At 43.0% G+C, this 16,546-nt stretch overlaps 2 protein-coding genes across 3 annotated transcripts; both read left to right on the plus strand.

Annotated features, from left to right (window-relative positions):
• The first annotated feature begins 7,281 nt into the window (after nucleotides 1–7,281).
• srsf2b (serine and arginine rich splicing factor 2b) lies at nucleotides 7,282–13,973 on the plus strand. Of its 2 annotated transcripts, XR_009067340.1 has the most exons (4): nucleotides 7,282–7,884; nucleotides 13,003–13,292; nucleotides 13,498–13,711; nucleotides 13,811–13,973. XR_009067340.1 is itself a non-coding variant. In XM_057861328.1 (3 exons), exons 1-2 carry the CDS (start codon nucleotides 7,508–7,510, stop codon nucleotides 13,271–13,273), a joined length of 648 nt encoding a protein of 215 aa, XP_057717311.1. In that variant the 5' UTR covers nucleotides 7,282–7,507; the 3' UTR covers nucleotides 13,274–13,292; nucleotides 13,498–13,973. The 2 variants fall into 2 exon arrangements, 1 of the variants encoding a protein (XP_057717311.1); XM_057861328.1 differs by having other exon boundaries at nucleotides 13,498–13,973.
• A 496-nt stretch (nucleotides 13,974–14,469) lies between these two features.
• LOC130932003 (eukaryotic translation initiation factor 1b) lies at nucleotides 14,470–16,509 on the plus strand. The gene is made up of 4 exons (XM_057861335.1): nucleotides 14,470–14,670; nucleotides 15,195–15,358; nucleotides 15,910–16,011; nucleotides 16,085–16,509. The coding sequence occupies exons 1-4, from the start codon at nucleotides 14,640–14,642 to the stop codon at nucleotides 16,127–16,129; spliced, it is 342 nt and encodes a 113-aa protein (XP_057717318.1). The 5' UTR covers nucleotides 14,470–14,639; the 3' UTR covers nucleotides 16,130–16,509.
• The last annotated feature ends 37 nt before the right edge of the window (nucleotides 16,510–16,546 follow it).

Here is a 16,546-nt window from a genome sequence, read left to right on the forward strand (position 1 = left end):
GTAAACGCTCGTTTAAGGCTTAAAAATGCGGCCTCTGCCGCCGAGGACCAAACAAATGGCCGCTTGTTAGAGGTTAACCTGGTGAGGGGCTCGGCCCTCATACTATAATTGCGGATAAAACGTCTGTAAAAGTTAGCAAACCCGAGGAAACGTTGTAAGTGCTTACGTGAAGTGGGGGTGGGCCACTCTGCCACCGCCTGAATTTTTGCCGGATCAGGCCTTAGCTGCCCTCTCTCCACGATAAAGCCAAGAAACTGCATTGACTCACAGTGAAACTCACATTTCTCGGCCTTAACGAACAACCGGTTTTCCAAAAGTCTTTGCAGAACTATGCGGACATGTTGGCGATGTTCCTGCAAGCTTCTGGAGAAAATTAAGATGTCGTCCAAATAAACAAAACAGAACACATTTAGCATGTCACGCAATACATCATTGATGAGGCTTTGGAACACTGCAGGTGCATTTGTTAGACCGAAAGGCATGACCAAGTATTCAAAATGCCCAAGTGGGGTTTTAAAGGCGGTTTTCCACTCGTCTCCTTCACGAATCCTGACCAAGTGGTAAGCGCTACGCAAGTCTAATTTGGTGAAAATGGTGGCTGATTTTAACGGCGCGAAAGCCGAATCCAACAACGGTAGCGGGTATTTATTTTTAACAGTAATATCGTTGAGACCCCGATAGTCGATGCACGGTCTAAGACCCCCATCCTTCTTGCCAATGAAGAAAAACCCCGCCCCCAAAGGAGAAGACGAAGGGCGAATGAGGCCTGAAGCCAAGGAAGAGGAGATGTATTCCCTCATAGCTTCCTGCTCCGGTTTAGAGACTTGGTATAAGCGCGAGCTGGGTAGTGGGGCATTGGGCAGCAATTCAATGGTACAGTCATAAGGTCGGTGCGGTGGCAGGGTACTAGCATGCTCTTTACTAAATACACGCTGGAGGTCATGATACTCGACGGGAACATTCTTCAAATTAACTGGCTCGGTAGCCATTTTTGCTTCACCGGGAAGTAGACACGCCGAACGTAAACAATGTGCATAACAAAACGTACTCCAAGCAATTATTTGAGTCTTTGCCCAATCGATATTAGGATTATGCACTTTTAACCAAGAGATCCCCAGCACGACGGGAGCAGATTTGCACAGCATAACCAAAAAGCTACGGGCCTCAAAATGATTCCCGGACAACTTTATTTTGAGCGGGGGCGTAATAAATTTCACGTCCGCCAGGGGTCGCCCATCGAGATCTAAAACCCTTTTAGGTCTAGCAAGTCTTATTAATGGACATTTAAGAGCGTCAACAACACTCTGGTCCATAAAACAGTCATCTGCCCCCGAGTCAATTAGAGCAGTAAACTTAACTTGAACCCCACCATGCGAAACTTCTCCCGGCAATTGCAGTCTCATTTCAGCTCGAGTTTGTTTTAGTTCATTCAACTCGCTGCGAGGCAATTCATTCGACTGATTGCCATTATGTACGAACCTGGCCCCCCCTCGGGCGAGGGGAACCCCAGGAGCCGAAGATCCAGGACGACGTGAAGGGATCGCGTCACAGGTGGCGACGTGGTGCCCCGGCAAGCTGCAGTAAAGACATAAGCCTGCCTTCATCCGTCTCCGTCGCTCCTCCGCAGAAAGACGACCGCCACAGAGTTGCATTGGCTCCTCCGCCGTCAGGACCGGGCTCCACGTCGGCGTAGAGGCAGATGGTGATCCGACGAAGCCGTCCGCACGCAGCGCTGCTGGGCCGTTCCGCAACGACGACCCACGACGACCCCGCTGCTCCAAGGCTCGTTCCCGCTCGCGCTCCTTCAGTCGATTGTCCAATTTCACGGACAAAAAAATCAGTTCTTCCAAGCCCGAAGAATCCTCCCGGGCCGCCAGCTCGTCTTTCACCGCAGACGACAGCCCCCGTCGAAAAATTCCACACAGCGCAGCTTCGTCGTAACCGCACTCCGCGGCCAAAATTCGAAAACGAATGGAGTAGTCCGCCACGCTAAGATCGCCTTGAAAAAAATCCAGCAGGCGGCTGCCTGCCTCCTTGCCTCTAACCGGGTGATCAAAAACCCTCACAAACTCTGTTTTAAAAGTCTCGAATGACTGACGGATTGCGGGATTAGCGTTGCTTACCGCCATTGCCCAAGTTGCCGCTTTACCGGCGAGGAGACTCATAGTATACGCTACACGGGACCTGTCACTCGCGAATGTATACGGCTGTTGGTCAAATACAAGGGAACACTTGTGCAAAAATTGTTGGCAAGCGCCGGGTTCTCCCTCATAACGATCTGGGTGTGGCAACACCGGCTCCCGAAAAGAAGACGGTGGAACAACCGGAGGCGGGGCGGAGTGATCGGGTGCCGCGGCTGCGTTATCAACACCACCGGACTGAGCAGGTGGGACCATATTTTCGATTCTAGTGGTTAGCGCGGTGATCACGGTCAGTAATTCATTTAATGATTGTTCATGCTTGCTGATCATATGGCCATGACCGGCAAGCGCATGGCGAATAGCCTCGGAGTCTGCGGGATCCATGGTCGGACTATTCTGTTACGAACGGCAAGCCGTTAAGGTGGATCCAAAACACAGACTAGGAGATCAGAGAGCGAATTTAGTATTTAATGAGTACAATAAAGGGAGCACGCTAAGTAACGCGAGTAAGAAAATACAACTGAGAGAGCACGCTAAGTAACGCGGGTAAGAAAATACAACTGTACAAAATTACAATTACAAAATCCCAATAAAACACAAAAGTAAATGAGATCAAACCAGAACACGATCGAAGAATGTCGGGAAGCACCAAGGGTGACGATGAGCACACAGAAGTAAGCAAAGCCGTAACAAGCAAATGCAATAGTCCGACACTCTCAGACGGTGACAGGAGTCCTTAAATAATGAGCGCTCCTAATGCGCCACAGGTGTGCGGCCACGGCCCCGCCCATCCAGCTGAATCAGATGCTGGAAAGAGAAAACAACTGAGAAGGCATACAGATATGACAGGGATTATTGTCATGCTGAAAGACCCCATTCATTCTTTCCTTTACACAGATCAGTTGTCCTGCTCCCTTTGCAGAAAACAGCCCCAAAGAATGATGTTTCCACCCCATGCTTCACAGTGGGTATGGTGTTCTTCGGATGCAATTCAGTATTCTTTCTCCTCCAAACACGAAAACCTGAGTTTCTACCAAAAAATTCTAATTTGGTTTCATCTGACCATAACCAGTGTTGGGAGTAACGTCGTTATAAATAACGCCGTTACATAACGGCGTTATTTTTTCAGTAACGGGGTAATCTAACTAATTACTTTTTCCGCCGTTACAATGCCATTACCGTTACTGACGGTCAAAAGCGGTGCGTTACTTACTCTGAATAAATTGAAGAAACTACCAGCCGTGTCGAGTCGACTCTCTGCTCTGTTGATTTGTCATCCAAGACTTGGGGTGCGTTCAGGTTTGAGAATAGCACACTTACTTCTGACTCCAAGCTGTTTGTCCCTGCTCATTCAATTAGACAATGCTTTCCAAAGTTTGGTAACGTTTCTGTGTTTGCTACACCTGATGCTAGCCTCGTTCCCATCTCCCACTGTCAGCCAGCAATAATTCTGCTTCCATCTTGAGGACGGCACACGCTTTGAAGGTGACGTGAATTGTCGGGAAACCAGCCTACCGGAATGCAGCCCCTCGAGAGATGCGATGGAAGTGATTGTGATTGGCTGAGGGTTAGAGTCATGTGTCGTGGTAAGCCAATAAGAGCCGGTGATTTCACAAGCAAACCGGAACAGGGCGTGCGGCAAACACACACAAAACAGATGCACAGGGTCGGGATGGCAGAGCATTCAGAAGAAAAATTGTCCTCTAAGAGGTGGAGATATGGACACTATTTCAAGTTTGTCGAAATTAAAGGAAAGAACCTGCATGTAATGTGTAATTTAAGTCCCGGGGCAAAGCTTTTGTCGACATATGTGGTATGCAATTCAAATCTGCTGCTAACTACCTGTCTGTTCTTCTCTATTCCACTGACTCGAATACTGCTCAGAAAATTTCAAATTCGGTGACATACAACAAGTTCTTTTTAAAGTAACGGAAATAGTTACTTTCCCTGGTAACTAGTTACTTTTACTATAGAGTAATTCAGTTACTAACTCAGTTACTTTTTGGAAGAAGTAGTGAGTAATGTAACTAATTACTTTTTTAAAGTAACGTGCCCAACACTGACCATAACACATTCTCCCAGTCCTCTTCTGGATCATCCCAATGCTCTCTAGCGAACGGCAGACGGGCCTGGACGTGTACTGGCTTCAGCAGGTGGATACGTCTGGAAGTGCAGGATTTGAGTCCCTGGCGGCGCATTGTTACTGATAGTAGCCTTTGTTACTGCGGTCCCAGCTCTCTGTAGGTCATTCACTAGGTTCCCCCGTGTGGTTCTGGGATTTTTGCTCACCGTTCTTGTTATCATTTTGACGCCACGGGGTGAGATCTTGCATGGAGTCCCAGATCGAGGGAGATTATCAGTGGTCTTGTATGTCTTCCATTTTCTAATAATTGCTCCCACAGTTGATTTCTTCACACCAAGCGTTTTACCTATTGCAGATTCAGTCTTCCCAGCCTGGTGCAGGTCTACAATTTGGAAAAATGGTGTCTGTAAATAAGTCACGCATATCTACCTCATAACTATCGCTTAATTGTATTTTTTTTTGTTACCGTCGCATTTTCCCCAATATTTTACATTACAAATAAACTGCTATTTCAGACTTGTCTGTGTTCTCAGCCATATATATGAGTGGGAACCTCTTGGTACCTCAAGATACGATTCGATTTGCGATACAAAGCTCACGATAAGGATGATCTGACGATATGGCGATACAACGATTATCGATACATTGGTCAGGAAATCATTCTAGGATATTCTACAAACAACTAATAAACAGAAAAACAAGCTTCTGCTGTGAATTGGAATGAGTTTATCACTTGTACACGTCCAATCCGTTTGAACTTGGAGGGTGGCAGCGAATGATTCATTCATTCGCTGCCATCCATCCCACTTCAAACGGATTGAACGTCTATGGCCGGTAGTGGCAGCCAATGCCAGGCAATGAGGTAATTTTGGGCAATTTAAGGTCATTTTCCTGTTGATTTTCAGTTACTTCCTGTTGATTTTAGGGTGTTTTATGGGTCTCTTCCTGTTCAGTTTGAGTTACAGAACAGGAAGTGACCTGGGAATCACCCAAAAGAATACAGTCACTCATACTCAACAGAAAATACAAACTCAACAGAAAATGACCTGTAAATGCCCTAAAATGAAAAGCAAGTGACCTTTAAATGCCCTGAAAATCAGACAGAATGACTGTGAATGTATCAAGCACCATCAATGCAGCCCTAGAGGTAACTGAGACACTATTATGGGGGAAGATTTTGGGAGCAACTTATTGGTTCATTTTTGTATTTAGACATTGACACCTTTTTAAAACGTTATCTCGATTCTTGGCAGGAGCATACTGATAACCTTTTGAGATACAAAGTATCACGATATATCCAGGGGTGAAAGTGGTTAGAATTTCTTGCTGGAACTCCCCGACGTGAAGGTCGCCACGGAGCCAGAAATTTTATGTATATATATATATATATATATATATATATATATATATATATATATATATATATATATATATATATATATATATAATTTAAATATTTAATATCTATAATAATATATTTATAATAAGCTATATTATATATTTATATTCATAATGAATATATAATTTAATATTTATATATATATATATATATAATTTTTATATTTTATGAATAAAAAAATTAATGGGGGGTCAAAAGTACTGAAAATGCAAAGAAAACTGTTTTGGTCAGTTATTTCTATAACACATACAGAAACTGATTTTCATCCAAAATTGTATTTTTTTCAATGATTTGCAAAATAAAAGTTAACAAAAACAGCTATAACCCCAACATCCATCTCCTAGTTTTTATTCTCCCTCATTTCCTCAAATACTAAATGACAAATTTTAACTACTTAAAAACATAAGATGTATATTAATATTGAAGTTAATGTAAACATTTACTTTTTTGTGTTTTTTTTTTATTAATGAAGATATAAGTAACATAAATTCAGAAAAATAAGTACAAATGACTTATATTATGCAGAGTGAAATGGAATATATTTTGAAGATCCCACAAACATTGACTTTTTTAAATCATAAGGAAATGAATAAGTAGCCTAACATAAATGAACAAATATAAGTCCAAAGTGCACATTGACAGTTAAGATGTTCTGAACCTCCCCACCAGAGCAAATAAAACTAAATATGATAAATAAGCCTCCTTAACTCTTGCCTGTGTCAGAAAAAATGCACATTTGAACTATCTCTGGTGAACAGATTTCAGTATGTCAGCCAGTTGAACGGATAAATGAGTCCAGGCGTTTTGCTTTGCTGCGTGTATTCGCACATTGACGTGACTCATCATCGTCAGACTCAGATAACTGCAGCAGCTGGGGAAACCTCCATGCCGTCCGTGGAATAAAACAAATAATAAATATCGGTGGAAACGGATTACGCTAGACAAGCCCTTTATTATGCTTGTTGTTAACACTTGTGTATGTAAATCTAATGTTGGTAGATTGTTTTCTTCTTGGTGATAAAATGCATGTGTGGCAGCTTTGTATATATATATTTTTTTTACATAGCGTTTTGACAGGTGCCGTCATATTTTCGGAATCAAAGCACCATATACCGGAACGTTCCGGCCCTGAATCTTATACCGGAACTGTGTTCCGGCCCCGAATCTCATACCGGAACTGCGTTCCTGACCGTTCCGGCCCACTTTCCCCCCTGGATATATCACCATTTCGATATTTTGTTACACCCCTAATATATATTAGAATATTCTTATATCTCTGGATTATTTTGTTGCATGTAGCCATTAAACTCATTCACTGCATTCACTCCATTGGCAGTTAGTTCCAGTGATCACGTTTAACTGCCATTGACGCCTCACGTTTAACTGCCATTGACGCTTTCAATTTGATGTTAATTCCAGTTTTCCAAATTGACTGGGCAGCTGATTGGATGTCAATTACTGTCAACGGCAGCCAGTGAGTGCTTAAAAATAATTATAGAATGTGGAAGAATTTCAAGGTGGCCCTTGCATCCTTTGATATATCCGACGGTCGCCCTCGGGGAAAAAAACTTTGGACAACCCTGTACTACCTGCTACGCTTACTCCGGAGCACCAAGTGGCAGTAGTGCTGCACATGTGTGACTAGCACGCACAACCGGAAAAAGAAGGTAAATGAGAAGAAGAAAGGCTCTTGAGGGCGGCAGCGAGCCATTTTGTATCGAGCCAAATCGAGAGGGGAAAAAAAGAATTCGATTGAGAGCATCGTGTTGCGAAAGAATCGTCCAAGAACCCATATTCCAAGCGAAAAGGTGACGAGCAAGCTCGTCGACGTCAAAAGTTTCAAGTTTTTCTTGGAAAGGCGAGCACTCGGCGGTCGGCAGCACCATGAGTTACGGAAGGCCTCCGCCCGACGTCGACGGCATGACTTCCCTCAAAGTGGACAACCTGACGTACCGAACCACACCGGAGACCCTGCGGCACGTCTTCGAGAAGTACGGCCGCGTCGGCGACGTGTACATCCCGCGAGATCGTTACTCCAAGGACAGCCGCGGCTTCGCCTTTGTCCGCTTCCACGACAAGCGAGACGCCGAAGACGCCATGGACGCCATGGACGGAGCGCTTCTAGATGGACGCGAGCTGCGTGTGCAGATGGCCCGCTACGGCCGACCCCCGGATAACCATTACGGTGGCGGGCGACGAGGAAGCAGCGGTGGCGGAGGACCACCCCGGAGGTACGGAGGCTCCAGTCGACGAAGCAGAAGGTGAGATATAAACAGAACAAAGCTATGGTGACCGATGCACGTTGACACCAAAGGAATTGCGTATCAACACACAATGGAAAGTTTTTCAAACTTGCTAACATTTTGTGGAAATTGCCAAATAATACAGGAATCGTCACTTTTTATTCTTGCTTGAAAGTGTTTCTAATCAAATTAACCATGCAAGAACAGTGAAGCAGCAAATATTTCTTAAACGTTTTCATATTTGATAGGGTAGTAATCTGCAATTTCAGGACGATAAATTATCAATTCTTAACAAGACACAATTGCTATATTTGTTGATTAGTGGTGTGACAAAATATCGAAATGATGATATATCGTGATACTCTGTATCCCAAAAGGGTATCGATATGCTCCTGCCAAGAATTGAGATACCGTTTTAAAAAGGTGTCAATGTCTAAAAAAAAATTTTTTTTTAATGAACCAACAAGTTGCTACCAAATTCTTCCACCATAATAGTGTCTCAGGGGCCGTTTACATGGTGACTCTCAGAGAATACAAAAAATGTCAAATTTGCATTTGCGTCTCCACTTGAACAATGTCGCGATTCCTAATGAAAACGATGTCGCATTCATGCCAGGCCCTAGGGGGCAGTGGAGATTTACCGGGCAACAGAGAATGATGCACTTTGACCCCACCAAGCTCCCTCATCCCGGAAAAAAAATATGCTCGCCCACTCGAAGCAATGTCATTTTTCTTTTGCTCAAAAAGGCACACAAATTGAAACGTTCAACATAGTTAATTTAAAAATATTATTAAAACGGTAAATTAAAGCCGACATTCCGCCATATTTGCTGTTTTTAATGTTTAGTAGCACCGCTGCGCACGCCCAATGTGACGTGTACGAGTAGTGACGTTAACGACGTGGTCTCGCTCTGCAGGAGCCTTTGATATGCATGCCGAGGAAGCCCCCCTCGACCCCCCGCAATCGGATTCTTCCACTTTGGAGGCAGGATTCAGAATTTTTCGTCTTCGCCTTCCGTCTTCGCCAACACCATATGCACGCGAGGCGAGTCCGCAACTCAGTCATTGCGTCTCTGTGTCGCAGAGTCGACATGTAAACTGCCCCTCAGTTAACTCTAGGGCTGCATTGACGGTGCTCGATGCCCAATCGGTTTAGACTGGGAACGGTCGTTCATTCGAAACCAGAGTATTCACAGTCATTCTGTCCAATTTTCAGGGCATTTAAAGGTCTCTTGCTGTTAATTTTAGGACATTTATGGGTAATTTTCCGGTGAGTTTGAGTTGCTGCCTATTCCTTTTGGTGATTCCCAGGTCACTTCCTGGAAGAGACCCATAAAATGCCCTAAAATCAACAGTAACTGAAAGTGAACAGGAAAATAACTTTCACTCGCCCAAAATTACCTCATTACCTGGCATTGGCTGCCACTACCGGCCATAGACGTTCAATCCGTTTGAAGTGGGAGGGATGGCAGTTAAAATGGATTGGACGTCTACAAGTGATACTCATTCCAATTCACAGCATAAGCTTGTTTTTCTGTTTATTGGTTGTTTGTAGAATATCCTAGAATGATTTCCTGACCAATGTATCGATCATCGTTGTATCGTCAGATCATCATTATCGTGAGCTTCGTATCGCAAATCGAGTGGTATCTTGATGTACCAAGAGGTTCCCACTCCTATTGCTGATAATAGCAAATATGCCATAATTCGGGCTTCAATCGATTAAAACACAAACACTGACAACAAACATACATCCATCCATAAAACTAGAACGCAATTCTGACGTTTATGACAAATTTCTTGCGGAAACCTTTCATACACGTGAATGAAAATGATTGTTTTGAACAAAACTGCCTATTCAAAACTTGCTGACATTGATTGGTTTCGGCTTTGTTTCAATAAAATTGATTAAATCACCACGGATTTAGCGATCCAGATGGTAAATCATTAATTTCATGAAAATTCAATATGATTTAAAATTTTTGGGATGGTCTGGTCAATTTAACCTTTTCATGGACTGGTCACGACTAGGGATGTGCTGATGCTTTAAAAAAAAATATATATTTTACTTCCGATAGAAAGGATGTTTTCCCCAAGATGTTGGATGTTTTGCCAATATCGATTTGATTCTCATATTAGTTATACTAGTAAAAATTATACGATAATGTAGCTAGTTAATGGCTAATCATATTTTTCGTATTAAAGTGAGCCTTGCTGGTACATCAAATTTTACATGATGCTGTTCCTATCGTAGTCTCTAACGAAAAATAGTCCAACTCGGCAGACATCTTCACCTTGTGGTTTAATTTACAGGAGCCGAAAAGCACAATGGTACTGAAAACGCACGCGACTATTGAATCGAAACCAATCTTGTGACCAAATCCGATACTGTAGCAGCCCCTCGGAATGACGACGTGAGATCGACTGATGTGCAAGGTTCTTAATTTCCATTCAATTCTTACGACACCGTGAAACTAAAAAATGAATACAAAACAATTAACATTTCACAGTGAGCAAATATCGAAGAATTACAACACACAAATAAGATATCTCGCTGCGCTTTCCGAGGCGTGCAAATCAACCCGAACACGGAAGCTGCTCCATGACCAGCGAGCAGACATCAGCTTGTCAAATGAAATTACAGCAGTTTGCGTCTGTCAGATGTTAAAAAAGGCGAAGCATGGATATTATAACTCAACAAGGAAGTTATCTTACCTGCTACTGCGTTGCCAAGACGCAGCTGTCTGCTGATTTACAACTGGATGTTACGTTGTTTCAATATGTTGCAGCATTGGTCCAAACAATTCAAAAACAATTTATAAAATAGAAAAGGTTGTTCATAAATACAAAATACACAATTAACTATTGGCATTTTAAAGATACTGTTTGACACTTCAAAAATAGCCATAACGGACACTAGGGGTGTGCTGTCATAGGCACCCCACGATTCGATTCGATTACGATTCAGGGAGCTACAATTCGATTATTGAACGATGATCACGGTATTGAGGATGATCGCGATTATCGACGCATCTTACATTTCTAATTAATAGAGGTGTGCAAAATTTCCGATTCTTAGATTATTCACGATTCGGCCGAGGAAGATTCGAGAACGATTCACAAACATCCAAATTCCGATTATTGAAATATGCCAAGTAAAGCGGAAGTACAACACACTCAGCGCGCCGCGCGGTCTTCGGGACGCAATGAGGAAGAACGGAGCGAGAGTAGCTAAACATCATGCTTCTCATTGCACGGCCCCTCAGGTAATGCCAATGCTCAACTCACGGCTCTAGCTCAACTCATGCCACGAGATAAAAAAACACAACAACATACCTGACTGCTGCCGAAAAGCTGCTACAAGTACATCCACATAATGTAATGGTAGATATCATTTATATAGGACTAGATGCAACATAGATTCGGTAGCGTTAGCAGCACATCTATAAAAAGCTAGATGCGGGCGTTAGTAAACGGCCGCCATCTTAAAGCAGTACACTTCCCTGCAAGGCTGTTGTAGCGAACCTTCCAAGCAAACCTAAATTAACTTTTTATATAAAATACTCCTAAATCGGTAAAATATTGACTTGAATCTATCTTTAAAATAGTTTTAAAACTTTCACATGTCGAAGTAGACAAAAGGGAAATTATGGAATAATGGTTGATTCACAACATTAAATTAATTGAATGTAGTTTAAAACTGCTGATACAGAATGGGGACATAAGGATTTTATTTACTGTTATTTTTGTATATTTGTTTACTGCTATATGTTAACTTGGTACTGAAATAGTAGTTTGGTTTAGCCTGAGAGTATTTTTGAACAATTTTGGAACTAATGTACAAAACATTTAAAAAAAAAAAAAAGGAGGGGGGTGCATCAATAATCGTTTTATAATCGAATCGGAGCCTCTGAATCGCAATCGAATCGTTAGGTGCCCAAAGATTCCCAGCTCTACTAATTAATACAGTAGCCAAACAAATTTGTTATTTATTTAAAATATCCTAATGATTCAACAGGAATGATGGAAACATGCCCATACAACAAAAAGCTGCCCTCAAGCTGCTTTTTTATTTATTTATTTATTTTTTTGCAAGAAACTGCAAAAACATTAACCATTTTAAAGAGAGTACTTATTTCTCTCAACAGTACAATAAAATTTACACAGTTGGACTGAATTCCACATTTTCTGGAAACAAAGTGTCTTTCGAAATAAGACTTCTTTTAACCAATATACCTGTACTGTTTCGCATTTTTATAGTGTTACCGCTGTACTTAATCATGGTTTTACACGTTCTGCATATGAAATACACGTTAGCTAATTAGCTTAGCACTCAGCACTAACTATTAACATCTCAAAGACAACAACAATAAAGGGTAAACAGTACAAGAGGGTTCGTGTACTCACCTCTTATAGATGCACACGGGTCTTAGCAACACTCTTAGGACATTTTTCAATTGAAATGCTTTAAAACTACTGCGGGACATCTAAAAGACAAGGAGCAACGAACTATCTCTCTTCCCCTCTCGTTCTAAAAAATGACTTGCGCACAAAAGCTGTTCCTGCCTGTCTCATACACAAATTTATTTTCCAGTCTTTTAAAAAGGAGTAACCGGCAGCATCCATCATAATGTGCGTGCGCCCGTTAACGGTACCCGGGCGGCAGACGTGTCTTGAATTTCGTTCTGCTACGAGCGGCTGCCATAAAGTTATAGAGGGAAAATCCTCGTTTTTGAACCTTTATGAATCGTAATCGAATTGTTACGTGTTGAATCGCGATCCATGTAATAATCAGTTTTTTGGAACTCCTCTATCGGGCACTGTTACCGATAATGAGTGTCTGATCAGGACATCACTAGTAACTACAGTGGACAGCTATTAAAAGGTTAACCCTTAAGACCTTTAACACTTTATGGAGCAAGTGAGTATTTTAGTCATTTAAAAAACTATTATTGGCAATTATTATGATTACTCCCAATGAATTGGATGTCTATCACCGTCAATGGCAGCTAATAAGTTCCAGACTGATCTGCTTTTGTTTTTCCCCATGGTCTTATCACTGATTTTAAATGATTGAAATTGGAATAGTAAGTTTCAACATCTTTAAGTCATTGCTTGTGAATTATGTTTCCTTAGCCCCCGCCCCAGAAGACGCAGCAGATCCCGCAGCAGGTCCCGCTCTCGTTCCCGGAGCCGCTCCCGTTACAGCCGCTCCCGTTCCAGGTCCTACTCCCGATCCAAGTCCCGCTCGCCCAGGAACAAGAAGACCAGCAACAAGTCCCGCTCCCGATCCCGTTCAAGGTCCGCCAGCCGCTCCGCCTCCCCTCCCAAAAGAGGTTCTGGATCCGCATCCAGATCCAAAAGCCCACCCAAGTCACCCGCGCAAAATGGAGGCGAGTCACCCTAGTTGGCCGGCCGGTCATGAGGTGAGCTCTAGGTTTGGGGGAAAAAATTGTAACTGCAATATCACTCTTCAATGCTTAACGTTTCGATGGTTATGTACTGCATATACGGCAGTACAGAGACGCCCCCAGCAACCTGCTTGTCAAGCCAGATTCAGATGCTCCATTGATTCATCGATCCCGATCAAACTGGGTGGTGGTAACGCGCTGGCTGTGGTTTTGTGTTCAGGTGAGCGACGGCAGATGTTTGTCCAGGCCAAGAAGCCACCGGGTCCTGGAGAAGGTTGTCCTCATGTCTCCTGCATCTTTTTGGCTTCTTCCTATTCTTTTTTTTTTATTTTATTTTAATTGAATTTGAAAGCGGGGGATGTTTACTGTCGTGTCACTTCTCACGGCGCGTCCTCGTCCCGTCCTCTCTGGACTCCCGAGCTCCTGTTCAAAAAGTTGGTGTGATTTAATACATGGAAAGCCAGCCATGTTGTAGTAAGCTGTTGTCATCATTAAGTTTTTTTTATTTTCCATATTTTGTCTTTGTGCTCTAGGCGCAGTTGTGTAGCAGGTGATGCTAAGCCGCTAAGGTGTCGATGTGGCTCGGGCCCTGCAGTTTTCTTATGCTCGCGACGCTCCTCTTGTACAATTCTGATTTTCTGGCATTTTTTTCTTGTGACTTTCATTAAAGACTTTCTCAACATTGTCTTTTTTTAATATTTGCCCTGACATGATTTTTTTTTTTTTTTTGCTTGCAGCATCACATTAACTAAATGGCACCCATCGACAGAGCTAGACATCCAATTCATTTTGACTGGGAGGGTTGGCAGTCTAAATGGATTGAATGTCTAGCCCCGTCATTAGCACTAATGGATGTGTATTCATTGTCAGTCCTCCCAGTTTAAACGCATTGGACGTCTATCCTTGTCTATTCCAGGCCATGAATTATTGAAAACGACAAAATGAAAGTAATAAGATTCCAGAATTGCAGCAAATTGTATACAATCAAATGGAAAAACAATTCAATTTAAAACTTCGAATATTTTTGAAGCAAACTGTCCGGGGAAAGGTGAATAGATGCAAATGACGTCAGCCTGTGCCTGAAGCGAGTTCCGGCTTCCGAGAACAGTCGCTGCTCTGATTCGTCAGCCTTGGCATTACGTCACAGATGGGATGACGCCGACAGAGGCGGGGCTATAAAGGCTTGTTTTTCTTGAGTGTCGCCACCTCGGGACTCCATTTTGAGGAGGCAGCAGTGAGCTAAAGAACCAAACCCGTCACACTCACCGTCTTTCCCTACTAGTCGAAGCCCTGAACGCTAGCACGACCCGAAGACAGTTCGCCGACCAAGTTACTATCCGAAAGGAAAGCCAATCTTATCGTATGTCCGCTATTCAGAACCTCCAAACTTTTGGTGAGTGACCGGGGTGGGGGAAGGGCGACTGACGCCTATATTTTCGGCCACAGAGATTCGAAGAGTGTTGCTATTTCGCTTATGGCATTGCAGTTGGCGACAGGTTTACGTAGGAAACCGTTTCAAGTATTTGTGGTTCGGCTAACGATGTGAATTTGAACGTCGATTTTAGCACCTTAGCAGGCCTAAAGCTAAAGTAATGGACAACGCGGCCGCCATTTAGCCTCTGGGTAGCTAACTCTTGTTAGCTTTTTATTCTTGACGCTTTCTCCTCAGGATCTGCTTAATATTCCCCCCCTATTTTGCACTTGAAGTAATACGCGGCATGATTAGTTTCCTATCGTGGCTCTTTGAAAGAGAAAATATGTCCGTGGCAGAAGTCTAATCTTGAGTAAGCCGTTTTGCTTGCGCATGCGTACACGGTCTGCATTCTGACCTTTCAGCCAGGACTCGAGTCGCGACATATGTGATGAGCTTATTGTATATTTATACTGTAACCGCCCCGTTTTATTTATTTTTTTCAGACCCCTTTGCTGATGCAACTAAGGGTGATGACTGCCTCCCAACTGGGAAAGAAGACTACATCCACATAAGAATTCAACAGCGGAACGGCAGGAAGACGCTCACTACTGTCCAGGGCATTTCTGCCGAGTATGACAAGAAGAAGCTAGTCAAGGCCTTCAAAAAGGTCTGCTCATTTAGACTAGATTGTCATTGGATGCGTCACCAGTATGAAGAAATAAATTCAAAATACCTCATAACCACATGTGCCTAATCAGTAATTAAATGGCAAGGTTACAATATTTTTTTCTTGAACCAGACACTTCATTGCTATTATGACTACCAATTATTTGACGGCTATGTTGAACTAATTTCCTACCAGTCATTGTTTATATAAGTGCACTATTTAAAGATTGTTGTAGTTGGTAAAAGAAAATGTATATTGGGAACACCTTTTGGTGACAAACGTCCACTGTGTCACAGTCACTGGTAAATTTTTCCTAAATGTTTGAAATGCTGTGTAAATATTTTAGCAAAGTGTACTCCAAAAGGTTGTGGCTGCTTTGACTGTAGGCACACTTTGAACATTTAATCCAGCTATAATTTTTGGGTGTTGAATATAAAATGGATGTTTTTCCTCCATCTGAAGTCATTGAGGACTTGCCCTTCCAGTTTGAATGGGTTGGATGTCTTATCACTGCCAATTAATTAGTTTTAAGTGCGTGTTTGCATTTCTAGAAGTTCGCTTGCAATGGGACGGTGATTGAGCACCCAGAGTATGGTGAAGTGATCCAACTTCAGGGAGATCAGCGCAAGAACATCTGCCAGTTTCTCATGGAGGTGAGTCGTCGTCCCTTGAATCGAATGGGGTCGGATACTTGCGGTCTGTTTTGACACAAGTATTTGTTTGCAGATTGACTTGGCTAAGGAGGAGCAGCTCAAAGTCCACGGCTTTTAACCGGTGACAACACCCCATCCCCCGGACCCTCTCCTGGCTCTGCCCCTATGTTCTGCTGTTGCTCTCCCTTCAGCTCCCCCCTTGCTAGTCCACCCCACCGGCTGTGAGCAGCTAAGGTGTTGTAACATGGGACTGTGTACCGCTGCCGCCCTCCGCCACCTGGGGGCGGGCTCGTTGCGGTGGCGTAGACTCACCCCGCGCAACATCTGCGACCGATGGTGACCACGTTTACGCCAGCTTCCTCCTGCCCTGGGCTTTTTCCATTTTGAATTTTTTCCCCTTTTTAGGTTTCTGTGCCACAATGAGGAGGCACTGTTCATGTAACTTTTTTTGTTTTGTACTTAAAGTTGTTTCAATAAAATGATGCGTCTCCAGATCCAGTCAGTGTCTCAAAATACTTCATTAGCTGCCACATTA

The sequence above is a fragment of the Corythoichthys intestinalis genome, chromosome 16 (genome assembly GCF_030265065.1).
Source record: "Corythoichthys intestinalis isolate RoL2023-P3 chromosome 16, ASM3026506v1, whole genome shotgun sequence".
NCBI lineage: Eukaryota > Metazoa > Chordata > Actinopteri > Syngnathiformes > Syngnathidae > Corythoichthys > Corythoichthys intestinalis.

Coding starts and splice junctions, on each gene's coding strand:
- srsf2b (XM_057861328.1), top strand. CDS start 7,508: ATGAGTTACGGAAGGCCTCCGCCCGACGTCGACGGCATGACTTCCCTC. Junction 7,885..13,002: donor TCCAGTCGACGAAGCAGAAG/GTGAGATATAAA, acceptor ATGTTTCCTTAG/CCCCCGCCCCAGAAGACGCA.
- LOC130932003 (XM_057861335.1), top strand. CDS start 14,640: ATGTCCGCTATTCAGAACCTCCAAACTTTTG. Junction 14,671..15,194: donor TCAGAACCTCCAAACTTTTG/GTGAGTGACCGG, acceptor TATTTTTTTCAG/ACCCCTTTGCTGATGCAACT. Junction 16,012..16,084: donor TCTGCCAGTTTCTCATGGAG/GTGAGTCGTCGT, acceptor ATTTGTTTGCAG/ATTGACTTGGCTAAGGAGGA.